At 39.8% G+C, this 20,076-nt stretch overlaps 2 protein-coding genes across 2 annotated transcripts; one reads left to right on the forward strand and one right to left on the reverse strand.

Annotated features, from left to right (window-relative positions):
- Positions 1-1,499: 1,499 nt before the first annotated feature.
- Positions 1,500-11,392, reverse strand: tnfsf10l3 (tumor necrosis factor (ligand) superfamily, member 10 like 3). Its single transcript, XM_026938308.3, has 5 exons — positions 10,679-11,392; positions 7,929-8,078; positions 5,735-5,771; positions 5,480-5,572; positions 1,500-4,687 (listed from the first exon to the last, which is right to left on the reverse strand). Exons 1-5 carry the CDS (start codon positions 10,949-10,951, stop codon positions 4,230-4,232), a joined length of 1,011 nt encoding a protein of 336 aa, XP_026794109.1. The 5' UTR covers positions 10,952-11,392; the 3' UTR covers positions 1,500-4,229.
- Positions 11,393-13,772: 2,380 nt separating this feature from the next.
- xndc1 (xrcc1 N-terminal domain containing 1) lies at positions 13,773-19,951 on the forward strand. The gene is made up of 9 exons (XM_026938482.3): positions 13,773-13,984; positions 14,133-14,274; positions 15,721-15,876; positions 16,032-16,204; positions 16,408-16,490; positions 16,920-17,083; positions 17,203-17,248; positions 18,008-18,198; positions 19,311-19,951. The coding sequence occupies exons 1-9, from the start codon at positions 13,940-13,942 to the stop codon at positions 19,544-19,546; spliced, it is 1,236 nt and encodes a 411-aa protein (XP_026794283.3). The 5' UTR covers positions 13,773-13,939; the 3' UTR covers positions 19,547-19,951.
- The last annotated feature ends 125 nt before the right edge of the window (positions 19,952-20,076 follow it).

The raw sequence follows: 20,076 nt of genomic DNA on the forward strand, positions 1-20,076 counted from the left end.
CAGTTCTTCATGGCATGGATTCCACAAGATGTTGGAAACATTCCTTTGAGATTCTGGTCCATGTTGACATGACTGCATCATTCGATTCCTGCAGATTTTCAGGTGCACTTTCATGCTGAGAATCTCCCGTTCTACCACATCCCAAATGTTTTCTCCTGGATTCAGATCTGGTGACTGGGAAGGCCACTGAAGAACACTGAACTCATTGTGAGGTTCATGAAACCAGTTTGAGGCAACTTTTGCTTTATGACATGGTGCATTATCATACTGGAATATGATAATGCTGTAATGGAAGATTCGTGTTAAATGGATTCACACACTGATGCAAAAAAAACATTTTTTTTTTAAATTTGGTAATTTTAAAATTATATTTCGAGTTAAAGTGTAGTTATAGTGCACTGGGACAAGTGAAAATTCTGTATGTAGGTTTTATTAATGTACACAGTTTAATGTGAAGGACCTTTTACCTATAATTAAAATGTCTTTACATACACTGTATGGCCACTATATGGCTTTGTGGACACCTAACCATCACACCCATATGTGCTTTTTTTTTTAACATCCCCACAGACTTAGTTCCCCCTTTGCTGTTATAATAACCTCCACTCTTCTGGGAAGGTTTTCCACTAGATTTTGGGGCATGGTTGTAGGGATTAGCCTATTCAGCCACAAGAGCATTAGTGTGGTCATGCACTGATGTCGGGTGAGTAGTTTCAGTTCATCCCAGTGGTGTTCATTGGGGTTGAGGTCAGGGCTCTGTGCAGGCCACTCGAGTTCTTCCACTCGAATTCTTCACTCCAGACTCTGTCTTAATGGAGCTTGCTTTGTGCACAGAGGCATGGTCATTTCCCTTCATTCGAGCTAAGGGGCCCAAACATGAGGTGTACTTCCAGAGTGTGCTTCCAACTTTGTGGCAACAGTTTGACAAAGGCCCACATATAGGTGTGATGGTTAAGTGTCCACATACTTTTGGCCATATAGTGTATATATTTGTAAATATCAGAGGGACACAGATAGCACCCAATCATGGACTCACCCTTCTAACTATGCATAACCCTATACAACACTAACTTTTATGTTCCATAAGGTGGTTTCACATCTTTTGTGGGTGTCAGCATGGGAATGAAAACTACACCCTTGCTATAATGATAACTTAGGCTGAGGAAAATATTTTCTCTGATTAGAGTAAAACAATAGTCTGTCCTGGTGGTAACCACATAAAGCCAACAATTCCTTGAAAGAAAGGCCTTGTGTGTAATCTACACTGACACATCAGCCAGAATGTTTCCCATGTGCTCTTACCTCTTCACACAGACAGCATGGGGATTGCTCATTGCTCAGGCAGAGATAAATTAAGTGAATTCTGATGGAGATTCAGTGTTCATTTCTGTCCTGGGATTCACGCATGAATAGCGAGTGACTCAGTGAGTCATGTGGCACTGTAGCCTCTGGCTGATGCACATATGAGTATCTGGAGCTATTCAAAGACCACAAACATGGACATAAAAAAAGTATTTTATTTTCTTAAAGAGCCTTTTTACAATTCAGAACTCAAGGTCATTAAAAAGTACCTGGCGTGTTTCAGCTTAAATGCAGAGGTGGAAAATACTTGAGGAATTTGTTCTTTATACTTTACTTACGTGTTTCTGAAACTGAATACTTTTGAATACTTAAGAATTTCAAAGGTCTCTTCTCTTATCCAGTCAAAAAGCATGTACGCTATATACACTCACTGTCCACTTTATTAGGAACACCTGTAAAACTGCACATTCACGCATTTATCTAATCAGCTAATCATGTGGCAGCAGCACAATGCATAAAATCTCTGTGAGTTTGATTGTGGCATGGATGTTGCTGCCAGATGGGCTGGTTTGAATATTTCATAAACTGCTGATCTCCTGGGAATTTCACACACAGCAGTCTCTAGAGTTTATACAGAATGGTGCAAAAAACATTGATTGAGTGACAGTTCTGCGGGTGGAAATGCCTTGTTGATGAAAGAGCTCAAAGGAAAATGATCAGACAGGTTTGAGCTGACAGGAAGTCTATAATAACTCAAATAAGCACTCTTTACAACCATGGTGAGCAGAAAAGCATCTCAGAATGCACAACTCATCAAACCTTGAGGTGGATGGGCTACAACAGCAGAAGACCACATCAGGTTCAACACCTGGACAGTTGAAGACTTGAAAAAGACCAGGTGATTTGTCTTCAACTGTCCAGTGTGGGTGAGTCTGTGCCCATGATAGCTTCAGATTCCTGTTCATTTACTTTTTACATTTTTAATACTTAAGTATGTTTAAAAGTAGCATCTTTGTAACTTTCACGTACAGAGTACATTTTGGGCTGGATACGAGTAAGATTTTGACACATCTATACTTCCTATACTTCCACTTTCGTATAATTTCTCAGAATGTTTTCCACCCCTGTTGCAATGTCTGTTTGAAATGTAAAATTCTAAGTGCATTTGTGAAAGAATGGCTCCAGCATGCAATTTTGGAGTTTGTTTCTACATTTTCCTCTTTTTTTTTCCACTGAATCTCTTGGCTCATTCAGTTTTCCAGAAATGAAATGAAATAAAAAAAAGCTATAGGGCATAGAGTGCTTTCTACAGCTGGATTTTCCACATCTGGTGATATTTCAGCATGTGTTTATCCTGCACAGAGCAACTTTGTTTAGGTATGCCAAATAAACAAGACAAATTACATTAAAATCTATGATTTTAGCAAGAATACTAGTAAATGAATAATTTTAGAGAGTCAGTGGTTATTTTTTTTCTCATTTAATTTGTGGTTATGAACTTAAACAACCAGTTCAGCCAATAGGGAAATTAAACAAATTTCCTCTCACACCTAATGTAGTCAGCTAATACATTTGCTTCTTTAGTTCTGCACTGGAGTTACAAGGCTAATGTAGATAATAATTATCGGAAGCCTATGGCTACCAGTTTAGCATTATGCAGCAGCATGTCTGTATCTACACACGCTCAACTCAAAAACATCCTTTGACTATGTGATACTGTTGTCTCCGAATTGAATAAAATAGAAGTCCATATTAAAAAGTAAATGTTGCTGAGAGAGGTTCCTAATAAAGTGGCTGGTGAGCGTATATGCGGAGGAAGAAGGTGACAAGTGAGGCTTCAAGATGGAGTTACGACTCTGAGCTGCTTTTGGCTGTGACATGTCCTTTGTCCATTTTTACTGATAAGAGTGTGAGATAGTGTCAGAAACCACATAAACAAGTCTGTTTACGACTTGACAATGTTTTAATAAGTACGATGATTTAGACATGCATTATGCACAATGTTAAACTGAGGGTATTAGTGATGTGTTGTTCTTGAACAAATTGACTCGCATATGTGATATTTTTTTCTTAGATGAAGGCAATGTCATGACTCATTCATTCATTCATTCGTTCATTCTTTTTTAGTAACCACTTAAATGATTCAGTGGAAACCTCCTTTGAACTTCTGAGCTGTTCCTTTGTGTGAGTTGGTGAGCTGAACCAAATGATCTGACTTACAGAACAGAGCTGGAATTCACGTCACTAAAAGGGGATAAGCTTCACTGACTATTAGACTAGTAGCTCCAGTGCAAATGAAACTAAAGAAGCAGACTTCACACACAAAATATGTTTCAGCTAATCGACTATATTCGACATAATGCAAAAATGTATATTTCATTTTTTGGACAAACTGGTTTTTTTTTTTAATCATACATTTTTCTTGGACTGTTTAAATCTCTGTCACACCAGCTGTGAGCACTGGTATGTTTGTATATCCATACATTGTGGTTCTCTTCACCCAGACTAATTCATGGTAAATTCATGAAATTCCTCAGCTGTGTTCCCACAAACTCTGGACCACCCATTAGAGTCCCATTCGAGGTCCCACTGCACATTTCTGAGGGAAAAACCTCATGTCTTTTGCGATGCTCCTTGGCAAAGAGCAGTGATTACCCGAGGACTTCTAAGTATGAGTTTTATCTTGGGTCTTTTAGAAGAATTCATTTTGTCTTTCCTTTCCAGCCCCTTATGAAGCATCCTTCTGGTTTTAATAGCTGCATGTGCCTTCTGCAGTCCATTTGTCTGCTGTTGAATCATTTGGTCTCGCTTCATAGGGTTTCTGAGTAAACAGGAAGCTCCACAGATCCTTCCTTATCCCACCCACTCTTTTCCTTTTTCTCACAGTCAATACACTGAACGCTATAGAGACACCCAATGAGCAGGGCTTAGAGGTCAAAGCGAAAGGCTCCGAAGTAACTGGACGAGTCCTCTGCATGCACTGCAGTAGGAGAGGACACTGAGACAAAGATCTCATCTCCCGCTCGCAGCTCGAACATGCCTCCCTGGTAGATGGAGTGGAGGGCATTCTCGCTGTCCGGGGCCCAGCACTTGGTGCCCACTCCCTTTAGCAGCTGAATGGGCTGCGCATAGGCCGTCTTCTTATACACACACTGCACCACCTGCTGACTCTCTGAACTGGACTGGTGCTCACTGCTGGACAGTGTGAGGTACCGGAAGTAGACCTGAGCATACAGGTAATAGCGTCCTGTCTGAGGGATCCGCAGCCGGCCGTTGGACACCGTCATGTTGTGCAGGTGCGAGCCAAAGCTCTGGTTTCCCCAGGAACGTACAGGGTGACGGCAGGACTGATGGAGGTCTCTTTGAGGAGTTAAAGATGTTGGGCCTGAAAAAATTACATGGAGTTAAATTTAAAATAGAATGTTTTTCACTATTTAGTATCCCATACTCCTTAAGGGTTTATTAATGTGACTTATAGTCCATTCTTTGGTAACAATTTGTAAATCAAAGTGTACTAATACTTTTTAATCATTTATACTTACAATATATGGCTGAAAGTATGTGGGCACCTGACCATCATGACCCATGATGGAGGGTTATGGTTAGCCATCCACAGCAATGTAGTATAATATTTAATGGCTCCTTACAGAAAACTTCAAAATATTAACAATTCTATGTTTTTCGGTGTTAAATAACAGCACATTTTTAAATCCATTTGTTATCAGGCTTAGATTATGTAGAGTGTCTGCCATACACTGAGAATTAGGTGTTACTATAGAAATAATAACAAATTAGAACAAGTGCATTAATACAAACCTGTCATTTGAATTACAGCTAGAACTTTTGACAGAGCTGCTGTTATAGAACATTAATCAACACCTTCTGACTAATCAGACTGCAGAATTCAATTGAGCTGTGATATAATGGCAAGGACAAACTCCCTGAGATGACATGAGAAAGAAACCTTGAGGAACCAAACTCAAACAGAACCCATTCCTCACCAATGATTTGCTGTTAAGACCATTAAAAGCTTAACATTTACCATTTTGGCCTTGGCCCAAAGTATACAGCTTTGTTTAAAATGCTACCAAGCTTGTTTTAAAGAGCATGAAATGTTTGAGTTTACATTAGAATAGAGGTTACACCCCAATTCTCTCGAACATGAACATGTACACACCTTGTAATCCATTGTCTCGAAGGGTGAGGTGAGCGGAGGGCCGCTGGCTCCCACCAGTGAGAACTTTCAGACGGGGCTCGGCTGTTTGTCTTTCTATGAGAAATATAGAGGGCCAAGCAGAACACAGGCAAATTGAAAATTTGGAATTTAGTTATTTGTTTAATGTGTGTGTCTGTGTCAGGTGGCATGGAAAGCTTGTTTTGAAATGATGTAAAAACAGCTATTATATCTCAGGCTCTACAGATAAAAGATTACCTTGAAAGATGTGCTGAGAGATGATGTTTTCTGTAACCTAAGCGAGAAATCAGAAAAGCTGCTCAGATTTGCAACAACAATAAAAACATGTAAGAAGAGTGAGAGTAAGCGTGAATATCATTTTTGTTGACCTCCTTAAAATTAGTGTGATCAAATGTCTCTCTTCATCTTCACAAAAAAAAAATCTACTAATCTAAATGTGATGGAAAAGGATCTACATCCAGGAAATTTTAACACTGCCCAAGGACAATAGAGCTCAGCAGGAGTCTGGGGCTTTCACAGTGCCTCATAACAACATTCAAGACACGTTTATCTTCTCAGAATCAGGCACAGAGCCTCTGAGAAAACAAAAGCCACAAGGACTGCAGGCAAATTCCTGCCAACAGCACAAAGAAGTGCTGACATCATAAGTGATCGACTTTCCTTCATGGCCACATATCAAATATTCAAGAAAGTTTTCCAAAGTATAGACCATTTCCAGAGAAAGAGAGAGAGAGAGAGAGAGAGAGAGAGAGAAAACAAACCAAACTGGAAAGTGAAACATTGAAGAGAGAGATGAAATTTCAGTGTGGAGGATAAGAAGTCCCACTTGATTTTCTGATACCCCAAAAAGCTGGCTTGCACATTTAACAAGTGCAGCCAAACTAAACTGCTAGATACCTGAGTAAACAAAACACAGGCCATGCTCTCAAAGATAAATCTTTTCATAAATATTGTTCTGTTCTGGGGTAGTGTAGTGTTGCCGTCTCACAGCTTCAGGGTCTCCAGTTCAATCCTAAGCTTGAGTTACCCCGAATTCACACTGGACATGTTGCATAAGCATTGCGTCAAGAGTTGCATCAAGCCCTAATTCAATTCACTGTCAACTTAGTTGCATTTCTGTACAAGCTACTGACAGCAGAAAGAGAAACAATCTATTTCTGGGTTTTTTGGACATGATTATCAGTTATGAGTGGGTAGAGTCCCTGGAGGACTAGTGGTTAGGCCACAGCGCTCTCACTGCTGTGGCCTGGATTCGATTCCTGGCCAGGGAACCAACCCCAACCGCTGAGGTTGTGTGCAACAGTGCGCTCTCAGTGCCGGTCCCAAGCCCGGATAAAACTGGGGAGGGTTGCATCAGGAAGGGCATCCAGCGTATATATTAAAAAAAATAAAAAATAAAAAAATACTGTGCCAAATCAAATATGCAGACCAATGATCCACTGTGGCGACCCCTAACAGTAGCAGCCAAAAGAAGAATAACAACAGCATCAGTTATGCGTGAGTGAATTTATATTTCTGATTTTTTTTGTTTTGAGAGAGATATTAACGGTTTAATTTTTAATAATTAATGTTATAAGCATAGTTCACGAGCTACCAGAAGCCCTAGCCAAAAGAAAACACCCCCTGCAGCCAAGCCTAGCTTTTAGTTCCCTGTATAAATGTCCCTCAGCTTGTAAATAACATTGCTACACAGGATTATAAAATAGGATATAAGGTGAGGAAATCGAATCCACCATAGCAGGTATGCAGCTACTTAAAGTACACCAAAATGTCCTGAAGAGGGCACTAATATAAACAGACTGGATGTAAAGCACCTTAAATAAAAAAAGAAAAGAAGAAGAGCTCTCATTGGTGAGTTTGATCTCAAGCCTTCATTTTATTCATAGCGATCTGTAATTATAAAACCTTTAACCTAAAACTATGACATGAGCCAGTAGGTCCCTGAATAACCATTATACAGTGTTTGTGTTTATGTTCTTTCCCACTGTTGGTATCATAGTGTACAAGCACTTTGCTGTGCAGCTACAGGTTGCACAAGCATGATGCATGATGCTTTGTAGATCATGATTTTAAATAAAGTGCACAGCATATACAGTGTGAGTTTGTGATTTCAATCGGTTTTTATTGTATTTATGCTTCAGTCTCACACACACAAGCGAAAAGAATAAGCTCAAAGCATAAAACAAGAGGAGCATTGCATGCAAGCTGGAATTTGACACTTCACTGACGTGTGACTAACACAACCAGTGTGAACTGAAATCCCTCTTAAAATGCAACTGAATGAGGTCTTGATGCAATGCATGATGTGGCGCTACATGTGACATGATGTGACATCTAATGTGTAAACGAGTTTGTGATGGATTGTGATCACGATTTAAATACAATTAATTGTCCAGCCCCAGTAAGAAACACAAAATGTATCCACATGTACCTTGGATATATAAGTCTTAATTCCTTCAGCCAGTCTGATACATGGTTCACCAAAGAGCTGCACCAGACCATCCGGCACCTCCTGATCTTTCTCCAGAGCGTTCAGCAGCCCAAGACAGCGCAGCTCCTCAGACACACCCTGACTCCGGGCCTGCCCATCCACAAGAAAGAAGCATGAGAAACAGGGTTAAAAACAAACTTACGCAAAGGACTATGTGATCATTCACAGTGCACATGGATTGAAACAAAGAGCTGTTTAGAGCGTAACTAAGAAAACATGCTCATTGTGTGAGCAGATGTGCTGAGCTGCATGCAACCCTCCCTTCTGAGGAATCCACACTGCAGCACATCCAGAAATGTCATCACAACGAAACTGTAATAGAAACACCGCCATGAAATGACATAAACATGTTGTGAGCTGGATGGAAGACTCAGTTCTGTTATTGCTTGTGTGGTGATGTTAACCAGGCATGGGTGATAAGGGTGCAAGTGAGATTGAAAACACATTTTCCAGGGTTTTTAGGCCAAAACTCCCTTAATTCTCATATCTGACAGTGATGTTAAAGAGGAACATCTGTAAGCTGATCTCCTTAGTTATTCCGTGTTTCCTGTGCATCACTGGGGTAATCAGGGCGTTTATATAACAATGGTGTCTTTATTGCTTCTTTCCATTTGTCTTTGTTCGTTAAGGTATTTGTATAATAACGGCATGTTTCGGGGTAAACACTGAGCACTGACACCATCTTAGTTCCATCTTAGCTTTGTTCCATATAATGTTTGTAAAAATGTTATTTATAACAAGATATTTAGTGTTTCGTGTCATTATTAATTTTAATTATTGTGTAATTATTAATAGTGAAAAAAAATAACACAAGTTAAATAGTCTGCATCTCCCGTACTAAATCTGAAAAGTAAATAAGGAATAAAACATGGAGGGGTGTGATGGTATAGGAAAATAACCAATGACAGGGTGGTATAATAACCACCTGACGGAATGCAGAGTTACTGTAACCATCCCAAAGTTAACAGCATGTCCTGAAGTGTTTATTCCTCTGATTCCACAGCAATTTGCCAAATATTACAATGATTACACTGCATATTTTCTTCTTTTATAGTCACCTTTAATGTTGTGTAATGTTCGCAAAACAAGTTAGTACCTGCTATCATTTATGTTAAACTCATAGGTTGCCAGGTTTCAGCAAAATTTCCAGCCCAACTACATCTCAAAAAGCACACAAAGGAGATGAAACTATCCCTCCTTCCCACACCCGAAGCAAACAAAAAGGCATTCGCAAAAGGGAAAAGTGAGATATTTGTCTTCTTTTTAATATATTTAATAAATTTAATAGGTTTAATTCCAATTATTTGCGGTAAAACAAGATCTTTAGTATTTTTAAACTAGCCTAAAACCATGAGCCTGGCAAGCCTGTCCATAACTGTCCTGTCTGCTGCTCCTCCTCCTCCACTGTAAATAAATGTTCGTAGAGTAAGAATGGGGTAGCGTGATTCCTGTCCCAGTGGGCCTCTAGTAGCACATGGTGCACTTCCCATTGAGAGAGCACTGCCCCTTTAGTATTTCAATGGAATTTACAGTGCATGGAGTTGTGAATGAGGACTTTAGGAAGATTATCATTTATTGAAAGGCCGATTAACTGTATCTGCCCCTGTGGATGAATCACCACTGGATAAAATAGCTATAAACAGTCATCTCCTCACTAGCTTCACTATGTTCTCCCCCAACTAACCCCGAAGTTAGTGTCTTTAGTTTTGCATTAGAACTATGAGGCTGATCTTTCCAGCAACATTAACAGAAAAAACAACAACAACAACAACAACATATATAGTAATTTCCAGTTCAGCGTCATGCAAACAGCAAGTCACCAGCCTTTCACTTTAATAAACAACCGCATATGAAAATAACATATAACAGTTCTGCTTCCCGTTTGTTTGGGTGATTGTTTTAACAGCCGTATCTCTGTGGGAATGTCAGTTACTTGTAGCTGTAGTCATAGTTTTGCTCCCCAAGTCCTGTGGTTTTAGCAAGGTCAGACTATTTACAGGATGGTTATGCATTATGTACACAGAGTTAAGTGTTCCTTCATTGCAGCCAAGCATTAGGTTGTGGATTTCCACTGAAAAACAAATGAAGTAATGAAATCTGACCATATTAAGCTGCCATAAAAACATCTTGTTTTAGTTAAGTATCTGCATGAAGTGAGGAACTCTTTATATTTTTTGTGGGAACTTTCTGAAGCTACCATGACACCTTTATTTGCAATGAATCACAAGAGCAAGATGTGCTTGAACATCCTGATCTTGAAACTTATTGAGTTAGTGCTTTCTAATGAAATGGAAAACTAGGCAGAATTAGTTTTTTACAAATACATTATGAATATACATTATGTAACTTGTGTTCCAGGGAAGTATAATTAGATCAGTGTTGGATAATTTCCCCACAGAGTACTACAAGCATTTGTCAGAAAGCAGAGGTTTGTTCTAATAAGTGTACACAAAAGCACAGAGATAATAACAATGCAGTGTTTTCAGTTGAGCAATTAATTGTGTGTGTTAATGATGAGAATGCAAGCAAGGAAAGAAGTTTGGAAACAACAAATATTTCTGCAATGCAGAAAGGTGAAAGTTTGTCCAGTTCTGTTCAAATAATTATGGCAACTTGTTTGCAAGCAAGCCTTGGTGCAAATGCACCTCAAATCCTAAATCTGCTGTCAGGAATAAAGGGATGGATTTTACCTGAGCCACTGACATATTGAGATAGACGAATAATCCAGTAGTCGAGGCGACTTGAAGAACAACCATGACTACAAACACGGTGGTTATCCATAACTTGGAAGGCGCTTCCATGGGTATTTTCGGTCGAGCCATGATGAATGAGCTCGACTCGCTGCACACAGATCTCACATAATCAGAGTCGGAGTTGGCCTCGGATGCCAGCGCGTTCCTTTCGGATGACTGCTCCTCACTGCCTTCAGAAGAGCCTGCTGGAGGCACAGACACTCCATCCATCTCACTGTCCAGTACTGACGAGCACAAAGCTCATATCTAAGCTGTCTGCGGGATGGAGACTAAACCCCATGGCACAACCCCGGACGCACGGCGCAGCGCCAGGCTGTCCAATCCACACCGCGCCTGCTCCATATGCAGCTGGGTATTTCCTTTACAAACTAGTGTAGTTTGAATTACAAAATCCAACACCTGCCCTTAGAATTCCATTTCTGCCTATTTTCAAGTATATGTTTCCTGTTCTTTTCTCAGTAGATTACTACAAGGAAGCATGTTAAAATTACAGGAGGAATAGCACATGGTTCTTCCAGTCTCCACCTGGGTTTCTTCCAGGTTTTCCTGTTTCCTCCCACATCCCCAAAAAAAAAAAATGCCAGTAATTGGACTGGATCAGATACTTTTCCACTAGGTGAGAATGAGTCTGTGCATGGTGCCCTGTGATGGGCTGGCTTCCCATCCAGGATGTATTCCCGCTTCACACCCAGTATTCCTGGGACAGTCTCCGGATCCACCGCCATCCTGCCCAGGATAAAGCGCTTATTGAAAGAGAATGAGTAATAGCAGTTCAATAGGAAGGGATATGGATTCATGATGTGAGAATGTTGTGAGTGTACACATAGTTGCCAGTAATTTCTAACTTATTTACTTTTCATAATTACTTTAAATGTATAGTAAATAATTGTAATCATTTCAGTAGAAGTGATGAAGAATAGTGATGTAGAAGAAGTAGAAGAATTTCTTACATTGTAGCCTATAACAGAGCAGATACTGTAATCCAGTACATTTGCTCATTTGGCTGATGCTTTTTTTTTTTTTTTTTTTTTTTTGAAAAGCAGCATACAGTTGAGGAAGGATACTGATCAGAAAGTTAAGGGTCTTGCTCAAGGACCCAGTGCTTTACTAAACCAACAATTTTACTAGCATATAAAGCTTAGCACACACAGGGTTTGTATTCGCTTAAAATAGTCAATAAAATAAAGAGCACAAAAATGATCCACTAATTTGCAGATGTCGACACAAGCAGAATTTTTACCATTTTTACCTCACCCCTGCCAAAAACATTAGATATCCCATTATGCATTGCTTTTGCTGGTATTTTACTGCAAACCAGTGCATTTCTCTAAATGCTTAATCGTTTAAAGTACAACCCTGTAAAAATAATAAAACTGTATTTTGCTGTAAAATAAATACTGTAAATTTACAGCAATTTTTTAAAGCGTAGGTATTCAAATGTTATTTTCACTGTGTTTGAAACACTGGCAGGACATTCATGCCTTTATGACTAACCAGTTCATGAAAGCATAAATAATAAATCTCTATTTCATATCATTTCTTTTGGCAGGAATATATTTTAACTTTAAAGAAATCCTATATTCCCGCCTCCAGTCTGGTGACCTAATTACTATTTTTGCATTAATGACTGTTGGTAGTATCACTTAATTTAGTGTCTGTTGGTCATATCATTTAATTTAGATATCCCTTGTAATAAATCATTCAATATAATTGGAAGGTAAATAGGAAAATCCCCTATTTTTATGTGTTATTGAACACCTCATTCCAAAGTTGGTCCCCCTTTGCTGTTACAATAACCTCCACTCTTACAGGAAGGCTTTTGACTAGATATTGGAGTGTGGCTGTGGGAATTTCTGCCTTAGTGAGGTCAGGCACTGATGTCGGGCGAGGAGACCCGGGACGCAGTCGCATTCCAAATCAATCCAAAGGTATTCAGTGGGGTTGAGGTCAGGGCTCTGTTCAGGCCACTGAACGTCTTCCACTCCATCCCTGGCACATCATGTCTTTCTGGACCTCGCATTGTGCACAGGGGCATTGTCATTCAGGAGCATGTTTGGGCTCTTAGTTCCAGGGAAGGAAAATTGTAATGCTACAGCATACAACGACATCCTCTACAACTGCATCGAGGCAACAGTTTGGGGAAGAACCACATACAGTACGGGTGTGATAGTCAAGTGTCCACTAATTCAACCAGGATAAAGTGGTCAAGTATGGTTTTACATTTACAAGTATGCTTTTACGTATGTCTCTTAAAAAAAACAGATAGACATCCTGCAAATAAATACAAAAAAAAAAAAATCCAAATTAAGGTTTGTGGTTAGCACTGTTGCCCTGCACCTCCAAGGTTGGTGGTTTGAATCCCCCTTATGCCCTGTGTGGACAGAGCTTGCATGTCCTCCCTGTGCTTTGGGAGTTTCCTCCATTTTCCTCCCCCCTGTCCAAAGACATGCACTGTAGGCTGATTGGCATTTCCAAATTGTCCGTAGTGTGTGAATGTGTGTGCTTTGGGGGTTTCCTCCCCCTGTCCAAAGACATGCATTGTAGGCTGATTTGCATTTCCAGATTGTCCGTAGCGTGTGAATGTGTGTGCGATTGTGCCAGCAATGGGTTGGCACCCCTCCATGGTGTCCCTCACCTTGTTCCCTGGGATAGGCTCCAGGCTACCTGTGACCCTGTGTAGGATGGATGGATGGATGGATGGATGGTTTTACCATAGAGTATCTTGCATAAGTATGAATTTTTACACATTTTGTAATGTTACAACCTGGAAATAAAATGCAATATAAAAACAATTTAGAACAAAAATGCTGTTTGTATTGTTTTGTTTTGTTTTCATTCCTTTTTATGCAGAAGGCAAAAAAATTATATGTATTTATGTATTTCCTAAAACATACACATAACTGTATAGTATGTAGACAGTGTTTTAACGACCTTCCCAGCAATTTCCCTCCTCAACGCTCTAAACACACCGCTTCAGTAGGCGGCGCTAAAGCGCCACAAAATGGCGCCTCAACTGCCATGAAACAGGAAGAAGAGCTGCGTTGCTTAGCGACAGTCAGCTGAAACAGCTGGCGGGAAAAACGGCGAGTTGTTTCGAAGTTCTCAACTCGGATAAATGAGTTTAATAAAACTTTATAATTGTATTTTGACTATATTTAAAAAAAAAACATTTTGGTTGTTAAGTGAACTGCTTTCACAATGGCACCAGTTAGAATTAAACATGTTGTCTCGTTCACGTCAGAGGTAAGCGCTAATGTGTTTATGTTTATCCTCAGCTAGCTAACCTCGCTTCTGTGTAGCGCCTAGCAGTAATTCTGGTTGTATAACATTAAAATAAAGTGTCTACCTACACGAATTCTCAGATAAATAAAGGTAACATGTGGTTTTGCAGGACCCGAAGCACCGTGTGGTGAACCTGTGCTCTGGCGGTGGAGTTAGCAGGCCGTGGCTGTGCAGTGCAGCCGAGCGGAGCGGCCTGCTTAAAGCCGAGCTGCAGCTGGAGCGGGCCTCCACCATCGCCTTTATTGATGTGGGTCAGTGCCCTAGTGTTACAAATCAACAATAAACCTAAACCTCATGCAAACTCTATAGACCTCTCTCCACTGAGTGTTAGTCAAGTCAAGTGGCTTTATTGTCATTTTCAGCCATATACAGCTAGTACAGTACACAGGGAAACGAAACAACATTCCTCCAGGACCATGGTGCTACACAAAACAACACAGAGCTACATGAGACTACACATTACTCCATATACTGCAGTATAATATCTACTGAAACAGGACAGTAGGCACAGTAAGAGCCAGTGCAGTGAGGATCAGTACACAGTTCTAGTGTGGAAGTGTCCGATATAACAGGTAGTGCAAAAGAATAACAATATAATACAAATGCTGTGAATGTAAACATAACATAATATGACAGTATTGAGGAGATAAGCTTATACCATATATGGACATAGCAGTTTTGGGGGCAGCAGCCAGGTAGAGAGTATGGTAGTGACAAGAAATTAAATACAATGTTTTTATAAATACAGTAGCTGCAAAAATGCAGGTAGTCAATACAGAAATGTGTAAAAAAATTGAAAAGGGAGAGGGATAGTGTTCAAGTGAGTATGTTGAGTATGAGTGCTCCACCAGGGTTAGGGTTTGATTCCTGCCTCCGCCCCGTGTGTGGAGTTTTCATGTTCTCCTGGGTTTCCTCCAGGTACTCCGGTTTCCTCCCCCAGTCCAGTAGGCTGACTGGCATCTCCATAGTGCGATGGGTTGGCACCCCATCCAGGGTGTGCCCTGCCTTGTGCCCTGCCTTGTGCCCTGAGTCTTGTTCCTGGGATAGGGTGCAGGTCACCACGCAATGCTGTGTAGGATAAGCAGTACAGAAAAAGGATGGAGTATGAGTGTGTGTGCATGCGCTTGTGTATTATCAGTCCAATCTTACACAGTCTGCAGATGTATGTTTAGGTGGCAAAACACCTTACTAAGTCACTTTATTTTTATTTTCTCATCTGTCATCTCATTATGCTGAGAACAGCTATTGCATGTGTGTAGAATTTTCTGTGAAGCTTGTTTGAAATTTTGACAGTAGCTCAGTTTGTCACTGTTTAATATTTGAATGTCAGGACAGGTTATAAGTTGTTAGCACAACTCACTAGATGCTTTTTCAAAATAAGCCACAAAAGTCCAGTAATCTCATATTTTGTGGAGAAACACCCCACAATCCACTTCATGCTCAACCCACTTTTATGTCACGAGCCACTGGAGAACTTAATTTATAATGGCAAGGCCAGTAATAATTAGCACATGAGACCTCAGTGCAGAGAACAACACATTGTTTATTTGGTCTTTATTTGTGATTAAGGAATGTTTTCCCCACTGTAAACATGCACTGTTAATGAAGTAGATATACTTATCTGTAAGTGTTTCATGCTTTTACACTTTGTGTTTTTCCTTTGCTTTTTTTTTTTTTTTTTTTTTTTTTTTTTTAAGGAAACCATGGCTCTGCATTCATTCAGGTGGATGTTGGCCGTTCTTCATGGTCTATAGATCATGCTTATGTCCCACTGCTGCCCACTGCGACCCTGATGAGCCCGGCTGATTCACGACAAGGCACAGGAAAGCACACTGTGCGCATGTTCAAAAAAGGTCTCACTTTTTTTTAGACCATTATTGAGTTGTTTATTAAGATAACAAAGAATTTGTGAATATGGATCATTTTCCTTTTTTTTAGCTCACGAATGTGTGGGTGAAGGTGATGAAAGTGCAGGGATCTAACAGTTATTTTCTCTGGGCATGGTCAGGTGACTTCTTGCCCCAGGCTGCTGAAGAGAGCTGGGACAGGCTGAGGGTCACCTGCAGTCAGCCCTTCAACAAGCGCAACCAATTTGGTCTGTCTTTCTTTCGTGTCCGCACTGCTGATGAACACACTGAAGAGCCATCTGCCAATCAGGAGAACCCAACTACCAAAAATCAGGTAAGACCCTGCAAGACATTTTCTTCATTCCTGTGGGAAGAACATGTGATGGCTTACCTATAGGGCAGATAATTGACTGACAAAAAAGCCACGCCCGCTTCATTGAGAGTGACTTGTAAGTTACTAAGAAGCATAAACTTGTAATAAAGGGATGCTCAAAATCATGGGCAGGTGCTTAAGATCTTTTGCTTGGCTTTTAACAGAGTACACCAGATAAGATGTGGTCAGTAAGAGAGTGGATCTCCAGCCCTCCTGTACAACACACCTTCTTTGGCCAAAAGACAGGGTGAGCATAAATTAAAGGTTTTATAACCTTTATAAGACCTTTATATAACCTTTTGTGGTTGTTTTATGCATATTAAATATTGAGATTATTATTATAAAAATATAATTTATTATTATAAATATTAGAATTGGGATGTTTTAAGGAAAAATACATGCAGAAATACACTCAACACACCTTTAATACAGGAACAATAGAGGAAGTAGTTGAATGTAATGACCTGATTTGTATATTACATGCAGGTTTCAGTCTAGTGAACCAGATTTTCACTGCAAGTGTAAATTCATGTGCGTAAAATCTTATCAGTATACAATCCAACAAAGCCAAGCATGCAAACCCAAACTGAGGTGTGTTCATCCCTAGTCTGATTTAAGCAGACTGCTTAAGGATCTTGGGTTAATTTCTCTGTCTATTTTTCTCTCTCTCTTTCAGAGAAAGCTCTCCAGGAGAACCCACAAAGGATCCGGGGAGACTGAGCAGGGCAGAGCGCATGGTAACAGCTGCACAGTCAATCAGGCGCTCTCTACACAAAACGTCCTGCAGTGCATTAATCAGCAATAACGAGAGACAGGAGAAGACCCAGAACACAAAGCATGGTAAGACTGATGCTTAGCAGAGAGTTTGGAGGGTTTTTACCTGAAACTGAGGCATTTGAGTCTGAGACAGTGTGCACTTATTATAATAGTATGTTCAACTGGATGTTCTTCCTTTTTAGGTCCAGCCAGGACTCCTCAGGCATGCAGGAGAAAGTCAGAAACAGTGTATGTACTGTATTTTGCACATGCTCAAACATAAATGGTCTTGTATAGAGGTCACCATATCACACTGTACTATGTGCCGGAGTTGCAGTTGAGGTGATCTGTGTCTCTGGCTATATAATGTGTAGTCGCATAACTGACAAAACATTTTATCAATCACTACTCTGGGATGGCAACATCAAGTTTGTGATACCGTTTCTCCTTGAAAAAGAAACTTTATAGGTGTGTTTGTACCTAGAAGGTGAGAAAAATGCAGGTAGTTGCTCTCACGTTCTTTAGTCTATTTTGTTAGTCATTGTGTATACATGTTTATACATAACATTATATGAAAGTTGCCTAAATTCCCTGTCAGAGTTTGCTTGTTAATAATTGGTGTTTAACCAATGGTTACTGTATTTTCTGGAAGTTTTGCTGTCTGCTGAGAAAATAAATGTCAGATTAATGCACCAGACGTTTTTATTTTTTACTTTTTATTTGTAAAATTAAAGGTCTGAAACCACCCTACTGTGCACAGGCTGCATTTGATACAGTGCCTTTTTTTGTAGTTACCTTGCAATGTTCGCTTGGTCAAAGTGACCTAGTGATAAGTGTTCATCTAGCTAATTAGTCACAGTGTGTCTGGCCAAAATCACTAGAGCATTGATTATGCTCTGTGGCAATCATGACTAGATTTTTTTTTTAATTTTTTATTATTATTTTTTTTTTACATTCACATGTATTCATTTGGCAAAGGCTTTTATCCAAATGTTTTCTCTTTTTCAGACAAGAGCAGGCAAGCATGTCCTCTACTCCAAAGAGGTCCAGATGTGGTACATCAGATGTTACTGCCACCAAGAAGAAAAACAATGCATTCAGACACAGCCCTATTAAATCTCATATACCAACAACATCACCACCAAAGAACAGCCCAGATTATCCTGAACCTCCTGAGACTGTATGCCCAATATGTGGCGGTAAGGGTGCGTGGTGTGGTGTGCATGCGTGTTGGCATTTCATGTTATTGTAATAATTAATTGCCACAGGCCGAGAGAACATAAGCAGTGGCACCATACCCTTTGTTCATATTGCTTAAGCCCCAGAAAGTGAACATTGTGCTGCTTATTCAAGCAAAGAAAATCATGCACAGGGTATATCATATTGACTTTGTAGAACAAATGCCCGATATACCCGATAGAAAACAGTTCAGCGATAGAAAAATATAAAGAGAGACTCCATTAAATACCTGTTGGAAATTAATGTGTAATATCACTTTATGTATTCATACTTTGTTATTGTATTAATTAAAAGGAATTGACAAATCATGCTCCTGCAATAAAGGAAAAATCAGTAGTTAGTTGAATGGCAGTGCAGGTCAACCAAAATGAAAATTAGACCACCACGTTGATGAAAGAAGTTTTAAAAAAAGAAAAACTTGGAATTTAATTATGAAGAAATCTTGGACACAATCTCCAGATCGATAGAGTGAATGCAGTCTTCAGATGATAGAGCAAAAGTTTTTCCTCTAAGTTACACCTGGCATAGCAAAGGCATAGCATTAATATGGAGTTGACTCCCCTTATGTTATAACAGCCTCCACTCTTCTGGGAAGGCTTTCCATTATATTTTGGAGCATGGCTTTGGGGATTTCTGTTCATTGAGTCATAAGAGCATTAGTGAGGTTAGGCACTCATGTCAGATGAGGAGGCCTAGGGCACTGTCTGCATTCAGTGGTAACTTAGTGGTTAAGATGTTGGACTACTGATTGGAAGGTCATGAGTTCAAACCCCAGCACCCCAACCCCAGCAAGATACATCATAGAAGTACATCTTAGACAATCATATGTCTCCAACTTTGTGGCAAAAGTTTGGGGAAGGCCCACATATGGAGGTCATGGTCAGGTGTCCACATACTTTTGCCCATATAGTGTCTTATATCTTATTTTCAGTTTTTTTACTCATATATATACACTTTAGTTCTCCCATGACAATCATTCTTACAGCCATTGTGTGTGCCTGTGTGTTTCATTTTAGAAGGATTTTTCCTTTGTCCTTAATTCTGTGTTTCTCCTCTTTTCTATGCCATGCAGTGTCTTTCAGCCCAGACTACTTGCCGCTTCATGCCTCTTCCTGTCTGGATTCTGGTTCAGTTGAGTTCTCGAGTGTCATGGAGAGAGAACCTGGGTCATATTTTTCCTTTCATCCACCTTCTGATCCAAGCACGGATGAGTTCCTGGTGCCATGTCCTCTGTGCTCCATCAGGTTCCCTACAGACTGCATCCAACAGCATGCCAGTACCTGTGGTGACACTGTGTGGTTGGACTAAGTGTCGTCCTGACTGGGTAAATGCGTCAGCCAAATGAACAAATGTAAAATCAGTGATTACAGTAAGTCTAAAATCCTTTGGAGGACAATGTCGGTCAGTAAATCTAATGAAATAATGAGGAATGACGTAATTTATGTGTGGCTTCTCACGCCTTAGCTGGAGGACAAGGAGTATCAGTGTCACCATGTTTTCTAATGATATCTAATGTCATGGTGGGTATAATGTGTACGGCACTGAAATATTGGACTGAATCTGAGACTCAAAGAATTTCCACATGAATGTGGAAAGAATATTGTATTTTTTTCCAATGTGGTAAAGATGTGTTTGTATTATTTAAATATTTTAATACTTGACTTTTAATGTTCTTAACTTTGTAAAATCTGGAATTGTTTTATACAAAAATATGTGGTTGAAAATGGTCTGTAATGTTCTGTTCACCTTTTTTATGGTGTCAAAAAATATATCTATAAAACAAAAAAATATCTGCAAAACAAACCTTGTATTGTGATGTCTGGTGCACAGCATTCACA

The sequence above is a fragment of the Pangasianodon hypophthalmus genome, chromosome 15 (genome assembly GCF_027358585.1).
Source record: "Pangasianodon hypophthalmus isolate fPanHyp1 chromosome 15, fPanHyp1.pri, whole genome shotgun sequence".
NCBI classification, from domain to species: domain Eukaryota; kingdom Metazoa; phylum Chordata; class Actinopteri; order Siluriformes; family Pangasiidae; genus Pangasianodon; species Pangasianodon hypophthalmus.

Coding starts and splice junctions, on each gene's coding strand:
- tnfsf10l3 (XM_026938308.3), bottom strand. CDS start 10,951: ATGGATGGAGTGTCTGTGCCTCCAGCAGGCTCTTCTGAAGGCAGTGAG. Junction 5,772..7,928: donor TTAAGACTTATATATCCAAG/GTACATGTGGAT, acceptor TTTCTCGCTTAG/GTTACAGAAAACATCATCTC. Junction 5,573..5,734: donor CTCTCAGCACATCTTTCAAG/GTAATCTTTTAT, acceptor TATTTCTCATAG/AAAGACAAACAGCCGAGCCC.
- xndc1 (XM_026938482.3), top strand. CDS start 13,940: ATGGCACCAGTTAGAATTAAACATGTTGTCTCGTTCACGTCAGAG. Junction 14,275..15,720: donor CATCGCCTTTATTGATGTGG/GTCAGTGCCCTA, acceptor TTTTTTTTTAAG/GAAACCATGGCTCTGCATTC. Junction 16,205..16,407: donor ACCCAACTACCAAAAATCAG/GTAAGACCCTGC, acceptor GGCTTTTAACAG/AGTACACCAGATAAGATGTG.